Genomic DNA, 21984 nt, shown 5'->3' on the forward strand with positions numbered 1-21984 from the left:
CAGTTAAGACAGAGATTTAGAAACCAGATTTTAAATTGTAAGTCATTTCCACGGGAAGATGTGGAGTTTTACCACAATTTATTGGCTATAGCCTGTAGATTAAATTGAAGAAATTGAAAAAGGTAGAAAATTAAGAAGATGAGACCTGGATAAGTGAAAGAACTAAAGCTTGTTGAAAATGTCAGAGGGGACATTAGGCAATGACTGACTACAACAGGGGAAAGGAATAAAATAGAAGATGAATGAGTAGCTTTAAGAAACGAAATAGTGAAAGCAGCAGAGGATCAAAAGGTAGAAAGACAAGGCCTAGTAGAAATCCTTGGATAAAACAAGAGATATTAAATTTAATTGACGAAGGGAAAAAATTTAAACATGCAGCAAATCAAGCAGACGAAAAGAAATACAAACTTTTAGAAAATGAGATTGACAGGAAGTGCAAAATTGCTAAGCAGGCGTGGCTAGAGGACAAATGTAAGGATTTAGAAGCATGTTTCACTAGGGGAAGATAGATACCATCTACAGAAAAATTAAAGAGGACTTTGGGGAAAAGAGGAGCAGCTTGATGGTAAACCGGTCCTGTACAAAGAAGGGAAAGCTGAAAGGTGAAAGAAATATATAGAGGGTCCATACAATGGGTATGAACTTGAAGGTAGTATTGTAGAAATGGAAGAGGATATAGATGAAGATGAGATGGGAGATATGATAGTGTGGGAAGAATTTGACACAGCACCAAAAGACCTAAGATGAAAGATGGTCCCAGGAGTAGACGACATTCTGCAGAACTACTGACAGCCTTGGGAGAGCCAACCATGAGAAAACTGTTCCACCTGGCGTGCAAGATGAATGAGACAGGCGAAATACCCTCAGACCTCAAGAAGAATATAGTAATTCCAATTCCAAAGAAAGCAGATGCCGACAGGTGTGAAAATTATCGAACTATCAGTTGAAAAGTCTTGGTTGCAAAATACTAAAAAAATAGTTCAAATGGCTCTGAGCACTATGGGACTTAACTTCTAAGGTCAACAGTCCCCTAGAACTTAGAACTACTTAAACCTAACTAACCTAAGGACATCACACACATCCATGACCGAGGCAGGATTCAAACCTGCGACCGTAGCGGTCGCGCGGTTCCAGAGTGCAGCGCCTAGAACCGCTCGGCCACCTCGGCCGGCCTGCAAAATACTAAAACGAACTATTTACAGAAGAGTGGAAAAATTGACAGAAGCCGATCTCAGAGAAGATCAGTTTGGATTCTGGAGATATGTAAGAAAACTGGTGGCAATATTGACACTACGACTTATCTTAGAAGATAGGTTAAGGAAAGGCAAACCTACGAGATAGCATTTGTAGTCTTAGAGAAATTTTTTGACAATGTTGACTGAAACACTCTCTTTGAAACTCTGAGGTAGCAGGGGTAAAATACGGGGAGCAAAATGCTATTTATAACTTGTATAGAAAACAGATGGCAGTTATAAGAGTCGAAAGGCATGAAAAGGAGGCAGTGGTTGAAAAGGCAGTGAGGCGAGGTTGTAGCCTATCTTCAACGTTATTCAATATGTACATTGAGTGAGCAATAAAGGAAACCAGAGAAAAACTGGGAGTAGGAATTAAAGTTCAAGGAGAAGGTTTGCTGATAATATTATAATTTTGTCTCAGACAGCAAAGGATCTGGTAGAGGAGTTGAACGGATTGGATAGTGTCTTGAAACGAGGATGTAAGATGAACATCAACAAAAAGCAAAACAAAGATAATGGAATGTATTCGAATTAGATCAGGTGATGCTTAGGGAATCAGCTTAGGAAACGAGACACTTAAAGTAGTAGATAAGTTTTGCTATTTACCAACAAAATAACTGATGATGGCTGAAGTGTAGAGGATATAAAATGAAGACTGACAGTGGCACGAAAAGCGTTTCTAAAGAAGAGAAATTTGTGAACGTTGAATATAGGTTTAAGTCTTAGGAAGTCTTTTCTAAAGGTAATTATATGGAGTGTAGCCATGTAGGTCAGCGAAACATGTACAATAAACAGTTTAGATAAAAAGAGAACAAAAGCTTTCGAAAAGTGGTGCTACAGACGAATGCTGAAGATTAGATGGATGGATCATGTAACTAATGAGGAAGTACTGAACACAACTGGGGAGCAAAGGAATTTGTGCTACAGCTTGACCAAAGGAAGGGCTCGGTTGATAGGACACATTCTGAGACATTAAGGGATCACAAATTAAGTACTGGAGGGAAGTGTGGGGGATAAAAATCGCAGAGGGAGACCAATATATTAATTCAGTAAGCAGATTCAGAGGGATATAGGCTGCAGTAGTTTTTCGGAGATGAAGAGGCTTACACGCGATAGAGTAGCATGGAGACATGCATCAAACCAGTCTTCAGACTGAAGACCACAGCAACAACAACACAGGAAGAGTTCAACAATAATATACATGTTGTTAAGAAGAAGCGCAGTTTGCAGATAATGGAAGTAACTCAGTTCGTTCTGCGTATAAATGGTCTGTGGGAGCAGGAAACACATGATAATAGAAAGTTTCGTAGATGTATCGAATACCTGAGTAAATTTCTATCTCCTGTCTTAGATGAATTTTATGGTCAACATAAGTGGATGAAATATCATGAAAAACTGATGCTAGCGGGAAAATGCTCCTATCAGAGCACAAAAAATGCGAATATGTTTGTGTTTATTTAAAAAGCCTGACTGGAAAGTGAGATACCAGCTGCGTCATTCTATCTTCCTCAACACCTTTAAAGATTTCTCCAATAATTTTGGAATGCAAGCATACTCAACTCCTTTTAACATCAACACACCTCTAATTCCCACCAGCTCCCCTAACTGTAACTCCTTCATACCCACTAGTCCATCGCTGTAAATCGCTCATACCCATCCCTACCACTTGCCCATTCTCACTCACCCATTCAGCCTAACTCATTATCTCAGTATCTCTTCGTATCTCTCTGACTGCCGCTGTTTCCAGTATCACAGCAACTGTCTTCTTCATTCTGTTCTACTGCTGCAGCCTCCTCTCACTCTCACTCTCCCTCTTGCTCTCTCTTACTACTACCATCTCAGTCTTTCCTTCCCACTACTGCTGTCACATCTCGCTATCACTATCTCTCTCTTCCTCAGTGTCCTTGTCATAGACTCCATCGCTCATTAACACTGCCTCTCAACCACATCCATTTCTTTTTCTCTTTATTCCTCTGCCAATGACACTGTATCCTTCACTTTTTTCCTACCACTGTCATGCCACTGACAACTGTTTCACTGCTACTGTGTCCCTCTCTTTCGCTCATACTTCCATTGTCTGTTTCACTCTTTCTATACCACAACCACTGTCTAATGTCTTCCAACATATATTACTTTTCGTCTCTTTCCCACTGCCTCTGTGTCCTCCTTATTCATCACAAAAAAGCGCAAATCTGCTCACATGCCAAAATTTTTCGGAAAATTTTTGATGTGAGAAAGGTAGAATCAGGCAGTTAGCTGGTACCCCACACTTCAGTCAAAGACTTTTAAATATACAGGAACATATTTGCAGTACTTGTGATCTAATAGGAGCATTTTTCCGCTGGTTTCCTCCTCTCCATGTCCTTCACATGAAAACAAATTTATTGGTTAATAAAATTTTGATGGTTCACTTATGTAAACCTGAAATAACGCAAAACTAATTTTAAACCGCAGACTGGATTTTATGTGCTAATTTTTTTGTTTCTGCTTCGGTACTGTAACATGGTTTTCCCAGAATCCTTACGATGATAACGGAGACACTTTACAGCTTATTTCTCAGTATTACGTCACTTTATAAACTATGTTTTCTCCTTACTCGGGATTTTACGTGCGTATTTTACTTGTACAAGTAGGGTAATTTTGAACCTCCGTATCTCAGAAACGGATAATGATGTTAAAAAATTTTCAGAATTTTTAGAGATCGGGATCTTAGGAACATGCTATAAAAATTACAACCATTTGCTGTGTGTAGCCATACTGGAATATGCTGCTTGATTTTGGTACTTCAAAGATATCGAGAGAGTTTTTAGGTTTTTCGAGATCAAGATCTTGGGAACATATGTAAAAATTTCAGCCGTTTGCTGTGCATAAACTTCATGCTACCCGCGGCCCTACGAAGAAGTGGTAAAAAACGCTTTTTTTTTAGATTTTCTGAGGAAACGCCAATTAATGGTGCCTCCATAATCCCTCTAAGACCCACCATAGACCACATTAAATGTGGACCGATTTCCTCCATTTGCCTAAGTTGGAGAAAGTGTGTAATACTCATAGATAGATACACTAAGACGATTCTTCTTTTGGATATAAAAATCGCCTCTAGCCGAAGAGCTATCCAAAACACTTGACTACCTTTCTTTCACCAATAGAATTCGAGGTATGAGCCCTGGAAAAATTCCATTTTCATGCACGGCATTCTGGAACATATTGATAAGCATGCTGCTGCATGTGTACAGATGTAGCCCTATGGGCTACATACCGTTCATAAACAAATAAGTTTGTTATCTTATCTTGTTCAAACATTACGCATGAAGTCTTCTTGCCGCCTTTCTCATACAAGACTGTGTCTGTATTATCAAATATTGGAAGCAATGTCAACATATCTTTGTAAGCTATCCCAGGATCGTACCATTTATTCCATGGTAAACACACATTAATCGTAATGCAGTTTTTCATGCCATGGCACTTTTCATGTCTCTGAGTGGTTTTGCTGATGCAAAATTTGGGGAGAACGTCGTGATAACATGTCCAACATATCTGAATACAATGAAATCAATATCTTTAAATACAAATTATCCATATTCGTTGTAGAAGCCCCGAGTGTCTATAATGTTTGCAGCTTCAGAAGTCGTCACGAAATGCTTTAGATGTGGCACAGCTGACTGTTCACTTACACAGCTCGTTGCCCAGTTCTGGTGAGTGGCGAATTATTTATCACATGATCATGTAATATTAAAGTGTTCACTGCAGTGTATTTGGGAAAATTATCTGAATATTCAAATTTTATACAGACATTTATTGGCCCTGATTTCACAGCTTTTTTTCTGCTTTGAGCAATCTATCATTGAAACTGGCATTCATTTCTTGAATTTTTCTGGGCTGAGCAAGCATCCGAATTCATTTTCTGTAAGTAAGAAGGACAAAAATAATACACATCTAACAATATGCTGTAAACATTATTACGTCAATCGGCTGAAAATTCTTATATAGATACAACTCTAATAAGGTAACTTTAGCTTTAGTTAGTTTACAGCTTTCGAATTCATTTGAATCCCCTTCCTGTTGGTTTACAGTGCTATTGTAATGAATCACTGTGTTTCTAATTGAATGGCTGCTTTAATAACATATGTTTGTCTCGATGTAGTGGGCATATGGGATATTCAGACAGATCCCAATAATGGAAAGTTAATGGCGTTGAATACCAGCATTAAATACCTTAATTTTTTTAAAAAAAATACTCTTTGTTGTTTATAGAATTATTAGTCATTTTCCATACTAAGTGCTCCAACACAAATTTATTCTCTTTGGGATCATTCTGCTGTCCCTGAACATATGAGTTATTCTACGTTGCACTCTGTACCAGCATTAGTTAGTACTCTGAATTCGTGGTATCGCGTTTTGCACCTTCCAGATATCCGGTTAGCGTGTTGAGCGGTAATTATGTGCTAAAGGGTTCGTAGTCGCTTATCAATCTATCTACGAACCATCCTTCATTTTCTAAGACATTAAAATCAGAAGTCGATGTGGAAATATATGTTTTAAGTGTTGACGCGATTACAACATTTATTGTGCACTCAACCTGAGCGTCGTTCAGTTTGTATCTTATTTCCTGAAACAGGAATACACAAAATTAGACGTAAGTTGCAATGTAACTGTAGGGCCTCCAAACTTTTTCAAAAAAATTTCCTTTCCAGTGTAGAAAGCTATTGCTTGGAGTTGTTAAATCATCCTGATTTTGGAATCTTATCATACTATTAAACGTAGCCGATACAAAAGGTTTGTAGGAGAAATAATACTGACGTATAATTCGTTCATCATATTGAAATGGGATGGTTGTATTAAGCAGTACCATTGCATGGTTTCAAGCCTGTTGCTTTAAGGAATTTGTAATTGTCCCTTCATACCACTTTGTTTTTCTGCTGCGAAGTGCTATGCTGATGGCTTTGTGTGTTGGTTTTTACATTTTGCATCCATGCTGCTCCTACTTCAAGTGGAAATGCATTATATTTATTCACCATGAAAGTCGACTAGACGTCTGTCTTGCTATATAATATTCAGCTCGAAATGGTCTGATGTCTGGGTAGTCACTGGAAGGTATGTGGCATACCACAGGTAGCAATAGGCAGACGTTTTACGACTCTATCGCTCCTGTAAGTACAATTCGCCGTCATAAATTCATGTTTTTAACCTCAAAAGTGCCATTTATAAATAAACAGTTTTTGTCATTAGCAAAAGACGCAACATAACCTACACTGTTCAAATGGTTCAAAAGGCTCTGAGCACTATGGGACTTAACTGCTGTGGTCATCAGTCCCCTAGAACTTAGAACGACTTAAACCTAACTAACCTAAGGAATCACACACATCCATGCCCGAGGCAGGATTCGAACCTGCGACCGTAGTGGTGGCGCAGTTCAAGACTGAAGCGCCTAGAACCGCTCGGCCACCCTGGCCGGCTAACCTACACTGTTCTTGGTCTGTTATTGTGAAAAGACGTCTGACCTCTTCACCAAAACCAAGTACGTAAATAAACAGTTCTCTACCTAATGATGGTGGTGTGAACCATCGAAAAGCGTAGTGGCAAAATAAACAAGTGACTGACAAGGAAATTGTTTAATTTGAGTTCATCAACAGTCGCAGCCGTCAAAATGCCGTCCGTAATGGATGAAACATTCAAATCCATTTGCATCGCTAGTTGTGAAGTACTGTAAATAAATTGTTTTACTTGGCAATACCGCTTATTTGTTGTTTCTGCACTTTGAAGAGAACTAGCCGGTCATTTTTTATAGTTACTTTTGTTGCTCTCTGACTGGAGTTTCTCAATCATCCTGTCTTTCCCGTATCGATTTTTTAATTTTCAATTTGAACTTAACATTATTGATCTATGAATAAAAATACATTTCGTGGATGACTCATTGATACCCTGATATTAATCATAAGAAGAATATAACTGGTGATCACTGACTTAAAAAGGTGACATTCCAGTTTATTTTAATAATATAAAACATGAGCATAGCATGTATTAATAAAATATGATTATTACTAATTCTAAAAATCAAAGTAATCTACCTCAAAAACATTTGTGTGGATACCTATAAATCGTTTCAGATACAATAAGTGTTGCGACCTTCCCGAGAAATTTAGTTGGTGGTGCAAAAACTGTTCTCAGACTATCTGAGGTGTTTATAGCAAAAATGGTCATTTCAAAAGTTTGCCCCTCTTAGATGAATCTCTGTGGATGCTGCACCTAGAGTATACATTTTTTAACTTACAGAAAGGTGTGTGGGTTAAAAACTGTACTTCTGTCCACTAAATACTATAATGCACAGGCTATTTTTACATTCAAACATGATTATATATGTGGCACAAAAACTTTTCCACATTTATCTGCACTAAAACAGCCCAGATCCGTCATGTTGTCGTGTTGAGTTGTCAGCGACATGGTGGATACTGAGCTGTTTGTGTGCAAGATAACAGCAGAAAACGCGAAAATCGGTATAACACAGGCAGAGTAGAAAGGCAAAACTTACTGAATATTCAAACACGTATTACGCTAACTGATGATGGGTGAAAGCGCAACACGCGTATTAGCTCAAATAAAAATACATCAAAAAGAGACCTTTTGCTGTATTTCTTAAAATAATACAAGCACTCACTAGATCAGTGATCTGTATAGTGCGTCCCCTCTTGATATGCAGATTATTTTAAATTTTTATTTACATCCTGAAATCTTTGAGATGTATATAATATACCCTAGATGTTGGACAAACTTCCATTTATTTAAACATTGTTACACTGAATATTCTTCACTACAATCATTTTTATGATGTTTGTACAAGCATACTTTACAGCAGAGAAAATTCTTTTTGTGGGAATTTTACATAATTTTCTTTTGTTATGTAGGGTATGTTTAACAAATCATACAGTGCACTACAATACAAAACACTAAATTCAATTTGGCACTGTTGCACTCTCATTTTTACAGTACTTGCATATACATATTGTACAGTAGAGAGCTTCTTGGCATCAGATGTGCAGTATATTTACAAAATTCAGTTTTCAAGGTACTGTGAGATTGAGTGCAATTAGTTTTTCAGAAGATATAGAGTTATAGATATTACAACAGAAATTCTTAACATGGACATTTTACATAATTTTCTTTTGTTAAGTAGGATATGTTTAACAAATAATACAATGTAATACAATATAGTTAACGCAATTTGGCACTTTTGCAATCTCATCTTACAGTACTTGTATGTACATATATTCCATGAGACAGCTTCTTGGCATCAGACGTGCTATATATTTACAAATTCAGTTTTCAAAATACTGTGATACTAGGCAAAAACATTTTTCCTGAAGACATAAAGTTACGGGTTTTTTAAAGATCCGTATTTTGTTTATTATCTTTAAGTGACTTGGCAGCCTATTAAACAGCTGCGATCCTGAATGATGTACACCTTTCTTGCACAGGGTGCTATGACAATGATTTCTGTGTATGTCTCTACTTGACCTTGTATTCATGTACAGTTTTATTTTGAACAAATACACTTTCTTTTTCAACATACGTGACAACCTTGAGTATATAGATACATGGTAGGAGTAGGATCCTAAGTTATTTAAAGAATCGTTTACATGATTTTGGGCTGTTTGCATTTTTCATTATCCTCACAATCTTCTTTTCTTTCCTGAAATTTCCCCGGAATACGATGCCATATCTCAACAGGTAAGGTATGCAAGTATAATACACTGCTCTAACTGTTTCAGCACTTGTGTTGTTCCATATAATTCTCATTGCATAGCACTTTGGATAGTTCAGAATTTAAGGATGTGATGTGGGAATTCCATTTAAGATTGTCTTTTAAGTAAATGCCAAGAAATTTTGTTTCAGTGATACTGTTAATTTTTTGATTTTCCATAGATGTATTTGGTTTCAATGGATTTTTATTTTGATGTGTGTGGAAGCATATGGTGACTGTTTTTGAGGGTTCATTAGTAGCTTATTCCTCACAAACCACTCTTTTCATTTGTGACTTAAGCATACAGACTAAGAGCTTTTTCATTTTCACCTTCAAGCAATACAGTGGTGTGGCCTCCAAATAGGACTGGTTCAAAGTGTTGAACATGCTGAGGGAAGTCATTTACGAGAACTAAGAAGAGAAAGGGACCTAAAATGGAGCCTTGTGGTACACCATGGGTTAATGTGGAAGGTTTTGAGTGATAAGGTTGGGCTTAATTTCTTCCACGTGTTTGATCTCTGTTATCCGAGAGCGATTTTCTAAGTAGGATTTCAGCTACTCACTTGGCAGCCCTCTTACACCACAGCACTTAGAAGAATTTCCTGATCTATTAGATAAAAGGCTTTGGTCGCTCAACTACAATTCAAATGTATGATAATGAAGTACACACAAGGAAATGGAACTCAAATTAAAATGTAATACATTAAAATCATGATATATTGGCAAAGTGAGATTGAGTGTAAAGCAACACCAGACGTAAAATTACCAACTGGAGACGAATGCAGGATGGAATCTGAATTCATGGATATTAGTCTCTTATAACATTGGTTTTGAAAGGATATCCCAGGGACGAATGGAAGCAATTATGTTAAAAAACTCACAACAAACCTAACTGACTAGAAAATGCAGTGTCAAATTGGTAATGATGATTGTGTCGATTCCGAGAAGGCTGTCGCGCATCTGCTGAAAACCAAATTTCCAAAATCTAATCTCCAATGTCCAGTCCTGACGCCCCAATCTGGAACAATGCTAAAACTAGCACTCTGGCACATCTTCGCTCGCGCTGTGACCAAAATTATGCTTTGTTCAATCAGAAGGGTTCTTTCAAGCTCGACCAACGTCTCTAACGTATCTTTCCACTGTGCAGGATTTTTGATCGTAGCTCTAGATAATGATATTATTCTTGCTAGGCAAAGAAAGTGGTGGAGACCGCAGCTTTAGAAAGTTGCGAGTTCCTCTGAATGGAGGAACTCTGTTTCTAAAGTTTTCAAACACCGTCCAATAAGAACATGGCTCGGTTTCCATGTCCGGAACTCCAAGTGGACCATTCCTAAACAGCGACGTCAGTAAGGCGTTGGTAAGCTACAAAGATGTCCCTTAACGGTGTTACATTACGAACTAATCTTATCATGCTGGCCATGCTGGAGGTGCCCTCTGTTCACAGCCTGACGTCCAGTCGATCCCAAGCATCTTGCGTATGGCCGCCAACAATCGTGAGAGGCGCTATTGATTAATGTCACAGCCTAGCGGATGTGCTTTTGACTGCAGGAGGACCACAGAAACTAGGCACCTCTAGATCGCCGAAACGTTTATCCTCTCACACGGCGCTTGTCGACTACCCACCTGACAGAATGGCAACACACGAAGACAGCCTCTGCAACGGCCCATTTGTGGCCCCCAGTCCTAACTGCTTCTCCTTTTGTCCTAACGAAACGGCCCTGGCCGTAATCTGGCTGCTTAGATTAGTAACTGCATACAGACTCATTACAAAAAGCAACGTTACAAAATAGGAACGAGTGACCTCCAGAATCATCATTGCTGTCGCATATATCAATCAAATCCACATTACGAGTGTATTACTTCATCAACAGAAAATCTGTGTGTCACATAACGAAATTATTTCAAGTGCTTAATAAGTGAAATTTCAAGCTGGCTATGGCTAGTCGGTCGGCCGGAGTGGCCGTGTGGTTCTAGGCGCTACAGTCTGGAGCCGAGCGACCGCTCCGGTCGCAGGTTCGAATCCTGCCTCGGGCATGGATGTGTGTGATGTCCTTAGGTTCGTTTGGTTTAATTAGTTCTAAGTTCTAGGCGAGTGATGACCTCAGAAGTTAAGTCGCATAGTGCTCAGAGCCATTTTTTTTTATAGCTAGTCGTGTTTCCACATACAGTGGCATATCGTCCAAGGGCTGTCGAGGTACGCTGTCAAGGAATCAAAAGCACGTGGCACGTGTGATATGTGGTGGAAGGAGGTATGGCTCAGTCACAAGTCCTCTACGAATCCTTCCAAAATGTACAGACCGTATTGTTTCTGAAACCCATGGGGGCGTGCAGCATTCAGGTTTTCGTCAGCCCATACATGATTGTTTTGGGAACTGAGAACGCATTCCCTCGTGAACTGGGTTTCAGCCATAAAAAGGACCCACTGTGGGAAATCCAGCTTTCCCATAAAATGATGCAAAAACCACCTGCAGAAGAGGGTTTGTGATGCAAAATCCTGTGGCTTCATTACCTGTACCTTGTGTAGGTGGTATGGGTCTAGCTGCTGCTCATGCAGAACACACAAAACAGTTTTGTTATAACATTATATGAAATTTAATTTCATTCATGAGACACGTAATTCAGATGTAGAGCTTGCTTGGAACAATAGGAATGATGCCACAAGCCACAAGAATAAAAGAAGCAGCCTCAGCTGAAGGTGGGCAGTTGTATGAGCAGTTTGGGAGAGTATTGAGTTAGGCAGCCCAGTGATTCCGATTTTTCGGTTTTATTGAGTACACTGCATGAGAAGTACCCAGAAGGTATGGTCGAATGTCAGTGTACCTTCATATATGTGTACACCATGCTAGAACTGACATGTGATTACATTTTCACGCAATTTGGGTGCATAGATCCTGAGAAATGAGTACCCAGAACAACCACCTCTGGCCGTAATAACGGCCTTCATACGCCTGGCCATTGAGTCAAACAGAGCTTGGATGGCGTGTACAGGTACAGCTGCCCATGCAGCTTCAACACGATACCACAGTTCATCAAGAGTAGTGACTGGCGTATTGTGACGAACCATTCGCTCGGCCAGCATTGACCAGACATTTTCAATTGGTGAGAGATCAGGAGAATGTGCTGGCCAGGGCAGCAGTCGAACATTTTCTGTATCCAGAAAGGCCCATAGCGGAACTGCAACATGCGGTCGTGCATTATCCTGCTGAAATGTAGGGTTTCGCAGGGATCGAATGAAGGGTAGATCCACGGGTCGTAACACATCTGAAATGTAACGTCTACTGTTCAAAGTGCCGTCAATGCGAACAAGAGGCGACCGAGACGTGTAACCAATGGCACCCCATACCATCACGCCGGATGATACGCCAGTATGGCGATGACGAATACACGCTTCCAATGTGCGTTCACCGCGATGTCGCCAAACACGGATGCGACCATCATGATGCTGTAAACAGAACCTGGATTAATCCGAAAAAATGACGTTTTGACATTCGTGCACCCAGGTTCGTCGTTGAGTACACTATCGCAGGCGCTCCTGTCTGTGATGCAGCGTCAAGGGTAACCGCAGCCATGGTCACCGAGCTGATACTCCATGCTGCTGTAAACGTCGTCGAACTGTTCGTGCAGATGGTTGTTGTCTTGCAAACGTCCCCGTCTCAGGGATCGAGACTTGGCTGCACGATCCGTTACAGCCATGCGGATAAGATGCCTCTCATCTCGACTGCTAGTGATACGAGGCCGTGGGGATCCAGCACGGCGTTCCGTATTACCCTCCTGAACCTACCGATTCCATATTCTGCTAACAGTCATTGGATCTCGACCAACGCGAGCAGCAATGTCGCGATATGATAAACCGCAATCGCGATAGGCTACAATCCGACCTTTATCAGAGTCGGAAACGTGATGGTACGCATTTCTCCTCCTTACACGAGGCTTCTCAACAACGTTTCACCGCCGGTCAACTGCTGTTTGTGTATGAGAAATCGGTTGGAAACTTTCCTCATTTCAGCACGTTGTAGGTGTCACCACCGGCGCCAACCTTGTATGAATGCTCTAAAAAGCAAATCATTTGCATATCACAGCATCTTCTTCCTGTCGGTTAAATTTCGCGTCTGTAGCACGTCATCTTCGTGGTATAGCAATTTTATTAGCCAGTAGTGTAACTTGTGTACAACTAGAGCGGAAGTCAACTCTGTCCCAATGTTCGTATCCAGGAAATCGAAGACAAGTAACCACAATTGTGGGCCAGGGATGTAATGGCATTATGACACCCTTCCCAACTAAATCAGTGCATGCATCCAGCCAAGAGAGGGTGTAACGTCATACAGACAGATGGGTTCATACGAGTACTGTCAAGTTCTTTGCAAATTTGAGTGCATATTGTAATCAATGAAATAACATCACATGCCCTCTAAAACTGTGAAGTTCCATTTTGTTTTCTTCTTCCATTGTGGGTGCTTCATTCTTTTTATTGGGCAGTATAAAGTAAGGGCCAGTCAAATGAAAACGAGATAGGTGGGAAAAAGTGAGTAATCTGTTTATTATTTCAAAAGTATTCACCATAACTTTTAATACATTTATCCCGCTGTGGTACAAGAAGGTCTACGACTTCATGGAAAAATGTTTTCAATTACCTACAGAACCGTGATTGTACCCAGGCGAGCACTTCTTCGTCCAAAGCAATTCGACGACCAAGGTTGTTTCGTGTATGTTGTAGAGGTTTCGCTGAGAAGCCCTCACATATCCTCCGGACAGTATTGGTCTCTCCCTACGCAATGTCCATAATTTTGGAACTCTTAAGCAAGACATTCGTGGCTGTTGGTTGGTTTTGGACGAAGAGGTCCACGTCTGGGTACAATTAAGTTTCCATAGGCAACCACAGACATTTTTCTAACATATATAGTGATGTTGTTGTTGTGATCTTCAGTCCAGAGACTGGTTTGATGCAGTTCTCCATGCTACTCTAACCTGTGCAAGATTTTCCATCTCCCAGTACTTACTGCAACCTACATCCTTCTGAATCTGTTTAGTGTATTCATCTCTTGGTCTCCCTCTACGATTTTTACCCTCCACGCTGTCCTCCAATACTAAATTGGTGATCCCTTGATGCCTCACAATATGTCCTACCAACCGATCCCTTCTTCTAATCAAGGTGTGCCACAAATTTCTCTACTCCCTAATTCTATTTAATATCTCCTCATTAGTTATGTGATCTACCCCTCTAATCTTCAGCATTCTTCTGTAGCACCACATTTCGAAAGCTTCTATTCTCTTCTTGCGTAAACTATTTATCGTCCATGTTTCACTTCCATACATGGCTACACTCCATACAAATACTTTCAGAAACGACTTCCTGACACTTAAATCTATACTCGATGTTAACAAATTTCTCTTCTTCAGAAACGCTTTCCTTGCCATTGCCAGTCTACATTTTATATCGTCTCTACTTCGACCATCATCAGTTATTTTGCTCCCCAAACAGCAAAACTCATTTACCACTTTAAGCGTCTCATTTCCTAATCTAATTCCCGCAGCATCACCCGATTTAATTCGACTACATTCCATTATCCTCGTTTTGCTTTTGTTGATGTTCATTTTATATACTCCTTTCAAGACACTGCTCTTCCAGGTCCTTTACTGTCTCTGACAGAATTACAATGTCATCGGCGAACCTCAATGTTTTTATTTCTTCTCCATGGACTTTAATTCCAACTCCGAATTTTTCTTTTGTTTCCTTTACTGCTTGCTCAATATTCAGATTGAATAACATCGGGGAGAGACTACAACCCTGTCTCACTCCCTTCCAAACCACTTTCATGTCCCTCGACTCTTATAACTCTCATCTGCTTTCTGTGCAAATTGTAAATAGCCTTTCGCTCCCTGTATTTTACCCCTGCCACCTTCAGAGTTTGAAAGAGAGTATTCCAGTCAACATTGTCAAAAGCTTTCTCTAAGTCTACAAATGCTAGACACGTAGGTTTGCCTTTCCGTACTCTATTATCTAAGATAAGTCGTAGGGTCAGTATTGCCTCACGTGTTCCAACATTTCTACGGAATCCAAACTGATCTTTCCCGATGTCAGCTTCTACCAGTTTTTCCATTCGTCTGTAAAGAATTCGTGTTAGTATTTTGCAGCCGTGGCTTATTAAACCGACAGTTCGGTAATTTTCACTTCTGTCAACACCTGCTTTTTTTTGGGATTGGAATTATTATATTCTTCTTGAAGTCTGTGGGTATTTCGCCTGTCTCATACATCTTGCTCACCAGATGGTAGACTTTGGTCATGGCTGGCTCACCCAAGGTTATCAGTAGCTCTAATGGAATGTTGTCTACTCCCGGGGCCTTGTGTCGACTTAGGTCTTTCAGTGTTCTGCCAAACTCTTCGCGCAGTATCATATCTCCTATTTCATCTTCATCTACATTCTCTTCCATTTCTATAATATTGTCCTCAAGAACATCGCCCTTGTATAGACCCTCTATATACTCCTTCCACCTTTCTGCTTTCCCTTCTTTGCTTAGAACTGGTTTATAGTGATTACTTTTGAAATAATATACAGATTATTTAAATTTTCCCCTTCTGTTCCATTTCCATTTGATTACCCTTATATGTTGGTAACACCGACTAAGCCACGTACAAGACGTCTTTGTTTTGAATTCAACAGTAATAAACAAACATTATTCAAAGATTTTGTTAGTTTTTTATAAAGCTTAGATCGCCTCAAACATGAAATGGGTTCGTTGGCGCGAAACCCTGGGCAATCAACGACCATAAGATAAGCATATCCACAGCAGTTGTTGATTTGAAAATCTGCTGATGGGGCTCTCACTTCTTATAAACCAAACAACAGCTTCACTATTCCAGCGTCAATGAAATTACGCACAAAGTCGACCGCCCTCACTCCATGAGACAACTATGCTCATGCCTGGGATTAAACCAACTGCATTGTTGAACTGTTCTAGTGATCGTGAACTGTGCGAAACATTACATGAGTAACATGAATGGACTGGCCTGCCTGTCAGGCAATTTCCACGTCATCAGTAGCCAAGACACATTCTATGTATCCACTTTTTTTGTGAATGATGGCGTTATTCTTCTGGTACCACCTATCGATAGCACCCTATGGGCGTCGCAAAGGTGGCAACAGAATTAAAAGATTCTCTTAGACATCGACAGCGGTTATGCGGGATCTGGCGGACCCAATGGCGTGTGCGCACTAAGCCACGCCTCCAGCAGGTCCGTACCGTGAGCGTCGTCTTCCGCTGCAATGTAGGACGGCCGGCGGCAGCCAGACGGCTCATTTGCACTCGGTGCCTCATTGCTATGACGCCATCGTTCATGCTTAGTACAGCGAGCCTCATCCTAATTAATAGCTATTCTATGAGGTGGACTCTAATTCTTGCTGCATTATTTGTGATGAGTCTTCTTATGATTGGAGAAATACAAGCTAAGTAAATCTTCTTTTTGCTGTGTTGACTTGTTCGCTAATTATTTCTGTTCCTGTACAGCTTTCCTGTGACAACAGTTGCCACACCACTCTTTAGCTATCTCTCCTTACCACTGTGTCTGAAGTCGTACACAGTACTTCCATTCTTGCTAAATCCCATTCCCTCCAGCATCAAACTCAGTAAATGCAGTTTGTTTGATGCTACAGGAGAATTCACAGAATGTTTAGATGCATCTACCGTTCTTTGTTAGTTCCTAATTGCAAATACTGTGATCCCTTTTTCAACTGACGAAATCAGAGGACATGTTACTATGATAACAATTATTTAATTTTCAAAATTATTTTGTTGTCTTTCCTGTCATGGGTCACACAAATTGTATCACCATGATTTAGCCATGTTAGATAGCCATCATCAGATGATCTGTTTGAAAAGAAAAGTACAAGAAACTAAATTATACTAAAAAAAATTTGTATACACAGCTAAGACACAAACTAATACACTGCACAGTGACTGTGGCATATCAAAAAAAAAAATGGCTCTGAGCACTATGGGACTCAACTGCTGAGGTCATTAGTCCCCTAGAACTTAGAACTAGTTAAACCTAACTAACCTAAGGACATCACAAACATCCATGCCCGAGGCAGGATTCGAACCTGCGACCGTAGCGGTCTTGCGGTTCCAGACTGCAGCGCCTTTAACCGCACGGCCACTTCGGCCGGCTGTGGCATATCACTTGGGTAAATGTACACCTGAACAGGCAGGAAGTGCTTACAAAGTAAATGCATCTGGAGACTTTAATCATCCAACAACCAATTGGGAAACTTACAGTTTTTAGTGGCGGGCATGACAAGACATCCTGTGAACATTTAGTTTGGACCCCACTCACGATGGAAGTATATTGGGTCTAATAGCAACAAACAGACCTGACCTCTTTGAGGATGTCAACATCAAAACTGATATTGGTTACAATGATGTGGTTGTGCCAAGTACAACAGACAACTAAAACCAGTAGAAAGATATAAATGTTCAATAAATTAGATAAAGATGCAGTAATGTCGTATCTCAATGAGGAACCTGAAACGTTCAGCATGGGGCAGGAGTATGTAGAGGAAATATGGCTCAGGTTTAAAAGAATAATTGGCCATGTGCTGGCTAGATGTGTACCCAGCAGAACAGTTCATAGATGGAGGGACCCTCTATCGTATACAGTCACTGTAAAGAAGCTTGTAAGGAAACAGATACTACTGTATGATAGTGTAAAAAAAGCATAGGACTATAGCTAGAGATGCTGAATGAACTTGTTTGGCTGTCAGCAGAGCAATGCGTGAAGCCTTCAATGACTACTGTAGAAGAATATTATCAAATGATCTTTCACGAAACCCAAATAAATTCTGTCGTATGCAAAGGCTATTAGTTGTAGCAAAGTCAGCTTCCAGTCACTCACAAATGAGATGGGAACGGAATCTGAAGGAAGCAAACCAAAAGCTGAAATTCTTAACTTCGTTTACAAGTGTTCCTCTACAAAGGAAAACCCAGAACCGCCCAAATTTAATCCTTGTAGCCCTGAAAAAATAAGTGAAATAAGTGTTAGTGTCACTGGTGTTGGGAAACATTTGAAATAATTAAAACGGAACAAATCTCCAGGGCCATCAGATTCTATGCTCAATATGCGGCGGGGTTAGGCCTTCCTCTAAGTGCAATGTACCGTAGATCCCTCGAACATAAAACCGTGCACAGTAGTTGGACGGAAGCATAGGTAACACCCATCTATAAGAACGGTAGTAGAAGTGATCCACAAAACCAGCGTCCAATATCCTTGACATCGATTTCTTGTAGAGCCTTAAAATATATCCTGAGCTCAGACATCATGAGGTATCTCGAACAGAATTACATCCTCTATGTCAACCAGCATGGATTCCGAAAATATTGATCATATGGAACTCAACTCGTACTTTTCCCACATGACATACTTGAAAGCTTTGGAGCAAGGCATACAGACAGATGCAGTATTTCCTGATTTCCGTGAAGCAGTTGACTCACTATCGCACCTACACTTATTGTCAAAAGTACGATCATATGGGATATCAAGTGAATTTTGTGACTGAATTGAGGACTTTTTGGTAGGGAGCACGCTGCACGTTATCTTGAATGAAGAGTCATCGCCAAATCTAGAAGTAACTTCGGGTGTGCCCCAGGGATGTGGGTTGGGACCTTTTCGGTTCATGTTGTACATTAACGACCTTGCAGATAATGCAGTTATCTATAATGAAGTACTTTCTGAAAACAGTTGCATAAATATTCAGTCAGATTTTTAAGATTTCAAAGAGTGGTGCAAAGATTGGCAACTTGCTTTAAATGTTCAGAAATGTAAAATTGCGCTCTTCACAACACGAACAAACGTAGTGTCCTGTGACTATAATTTCAATGGCCACATGGAATGGAATAGAATGATTACATAGGCTTAGTCGTGGATAAAGCAGGTGGTACACTTCGGTTTATTGGTAGGATACTGAGGGAGTGCAATCAATCTACAAAGGAGATTGCTTACAAATCACTCGTGCGACTCGTCCTAGAATATTGCTCAAGTGTGTGGGACCTGTACCAATTACGACTGTCAGGAGATATTGATCGCACACAGAATGGTCACAGGTTTGTTTGACTGTTGCGAGAGTGTCACAGAGATGCTGAAGAAACTGAATGGTAGAATCTTGAAGACAGACGTAAACTATCCCAAGAACCTTTGCAAATACAGTATCCAGAAATGGCTTTAAATGAAGACTCACGGAAAGCACTACAACCCCCTACGTACGGCTCAAATAGGGATTGTGAGGATAAGATTAAAAGAATGGTCACAGGTTTGTTTGACTCTTGCGAGAGTGTCACAGAGATGCTGAAGAAACTGAATGGTAGAATCTTGAAGACAGACGTAAACTATCCCAAGAATCTTTGCAAATACAGTATCCAGAAATGGCTTTAAATGAAGACTCACGGAAAGTACTACAACACCCTACGTATGGCTCACATAGGGATTGTGAGGATAAGATTAAAATAATTACAGCACACACAGCCGCGCAGGATTAGCCGAGCGGTCCAAGGCGCGGCAGCCGTGGACTGTGCGGCTGGTCCCGGCGGAGGTTCGAGTCCTCCCGCGGGCATGGGTGTGTGTGTTTGTCCTTAGGATAATTTAGGTTAAGTAGTGTGTAAGCTTAGGGACTGATGACCTTAGCAGTTAAGTCCCATAAGATTACACACACATTTGAACATTTTTTGAACAGCACACACAGAGGCATTCAAACAATCATTATTCCCGCGCTCCATACCTGAATAGAATAATAACTGATCAGTGGGGTGTGCCCTCTACCATGCAATTCTTGGAGTAGAGTGTAGATTTAAATGTAGACGTAGATGTCCTCTGGTTGGTAGAACTAATTGTTTACTTTGGTTAAAGAGTATCCATTCCTGATAAAAAAATGATTCTGATGTCAGTTTCGAATGGGGGAACTACAGAAGTAGCATACAAATGAAAACCACGCAGCGCTAGAGAGCTAGTGTTCAGAAGACAATGGCATCAGTTTTTTTTTCCAAGGTGTCTGACAAGGAAATTCTGTCTTTGAGATTTCTGATCAAATTGTAAAATGAGTATTGTTTCGAAACCTTGGAATGCACCTGTAATTAACGATGTGAACACAAGACATAAGGAAGACAGTGTGCCTCTTGTGTAGTTGTGGTATTTAAAGATGAAGTACATTTATACTTTGATAGTACAAAATGCTATCGGTACTGGAACGGCAAGTAAGCGTCAAGAATGTCAGCCGGCCGGAGTGGCCGAGCGGTTGTAGGCGCTAGAGTCTGGAACCGCGCGACCGTTACGGTCGCAGGTTCTAATCCTGCCTCGGGCATGGATGTGTGTGATGTCTTTAGGTTAGTTAGGTTTAAGCAGTTGTAAGTTCTAGGGGACTGCTGACCTCAGCAGTTAAGTCCCATAGTGCTCAGAGCCATTTGAACCATTTTTTTTTTTCAAGAATGTCACAGAAAGGTCCATTCTCCCCATATAACTATACAAAGAATGTTTTGTGCTTCTTTTTATTTTTATTAGCATTTCAAATGTAAGTTTCCCTACATACAAGACGTTATTAAGATTGGCAAGCGCAAAAGAAGATGAATGCACCAAGTGACATCTATCTGAAGCGCCTACCATGTCAGTTTCATGCAACATATGAAAAACATAGGACTGCTTCCCAGGTGGCTTCAAGAATAGTTTATCTTTTGCATACAGATAGCTGCAGTTTTATTAGCTAATATATAAGTAAGATTTGGAACACTAAGTAACTTGATGACTGATCAATACTTGTAATTACACTCACCTGTGATTGCCATGTGTAGAGTATCAGTCCTGAGAATGTCGTGCAGTTCCCACGTAGCAGCACATGTGGCAATGCTCAACACTGCGATCACATCTGCAACAAGTTGTCAGCAGTGAGTGCTACATTTCACAGTATTGTATTGTATGGAACTGGGATCTAGAAACGACAGAGAGGCTTCATCCCCGCTGCAACCCTCAGTGGTACACAACCCCACAACAGGCTACAGCGGTCTACTCACCTCACCGCCGCCCCACACCGAACCTGGGGTTATACGTTTCACAGTAGATAAATACTGTGGGCGTGTTTTTGAGTTACATCCTACATGGCTACAAAAACTGACAGCGACGCTGCAGCGGAAGACTATGTGTGGTATATAGACTGTAAGACGACCCTGGCTCTAAGATGACCCCTTTCTTCTGAGATGTCCTTGGAGAAATTTTGATTATTAAAAGTATTCAAACTAATCTAAGTTCCAAACTGGTTCTTGATATTGAGCCGTGGTAAAAATTGCTGTTTTGAAGAGCGCGCCGCAGCGCGTAGTGTGATGCAGTCGCCCTCCGTTTCTGGCGGTGGCGCCGCTGTGACAATCGCAGCTTTGGTGTCTCCCTCTCGTGGGAAAGGGGAAAGGTTGCCTGTTCACGTGCTTTCAAGGGGCGCTATGAGCTCGCCAAAGTCAGTCTGCGTCAGTCTCTCGTCCCCAGCTTGCTAGTCTGTCTCTCGTCCGCATTTATTAGGCAGTTAGTGTCTGTCTGTCGTTCGGAGTGCTAGTATGTCTGTCGTTCAGACCAACCTTTAAAGCCGGCAAAATTAGAGCTTTTCCACTCCGCCAGTAAGAGAACTCAGCGAGTGGTCGCCCGGTTGGGGCTTAGTTCCTCCATCTGAGTCTGCGCGTTAGGCCGCCAGTCTGCTCGAGTTTGCGCAGGCAATGGTCATTGGTGGTCGGATCTATCAGTTGGTCGGTCGCGGACTGAAACACAAGATGACTTGTCCGTCTCGAGCGTCGGCGCATGTGAGGTCGCCACGTGAGTCCAGTGGGCCGCGCCGTATAGTGAGGGGTAGTGGGGTAGTGGCTTCGCGATCGACACGAGAGCAACAGGAACAACCCACGACATCGGTCTGGCCGGTGCGAGCTGCGACGCCATGAGCCGGGAGATCAGCGCGCCTTCCTGCGTCCGTTGAAGCGGCTGGCAGCAGACGGTTCGGCAGA

The 21984-nt window shown here is 41.0% G+C and overlaps 1 protein-coding gene across 1 annotated transcript in view; it reads right to left on the minus strand.

The window, feature by feature from the left end:
- LOC126262894 (ionotropic receptor 93a) overlaps nt 1-20855 on the minus strand; it is a 317492-nt gene extending 296637 nt beyond the window's left edge. The window contains exon 1 of the mRNA XM_049959792.1: nt 20778-20855. Coding sequence (XP_049815749.1) covers nt 20778-20790 — 13 coding nt within the window. The 5' untranslated portion in view covers nt 20791-20855. The remainder of the gene's footprint in view (nt 1-20777) is intronic.
- Between the last annotated feature and the right edge of the window lie 1129 nt (nt 20856-21984).

The sequence above is a fragment of the Schistocerca nitens genome, chromosome 1 (genome assembly GCF_023898315.1).
Source record: "Schistocerca nitens isolate TAMUIC-IGC-003100 chromosome 1, iqSchNite1.1, whole genome shotgun sequence".
Lineage (NCBI taxonomy): Eukaryota > Metazoa > Arthropoda > Insecta > Orthoptera > Acrididae > Schistocerca > Schistocerca nitens.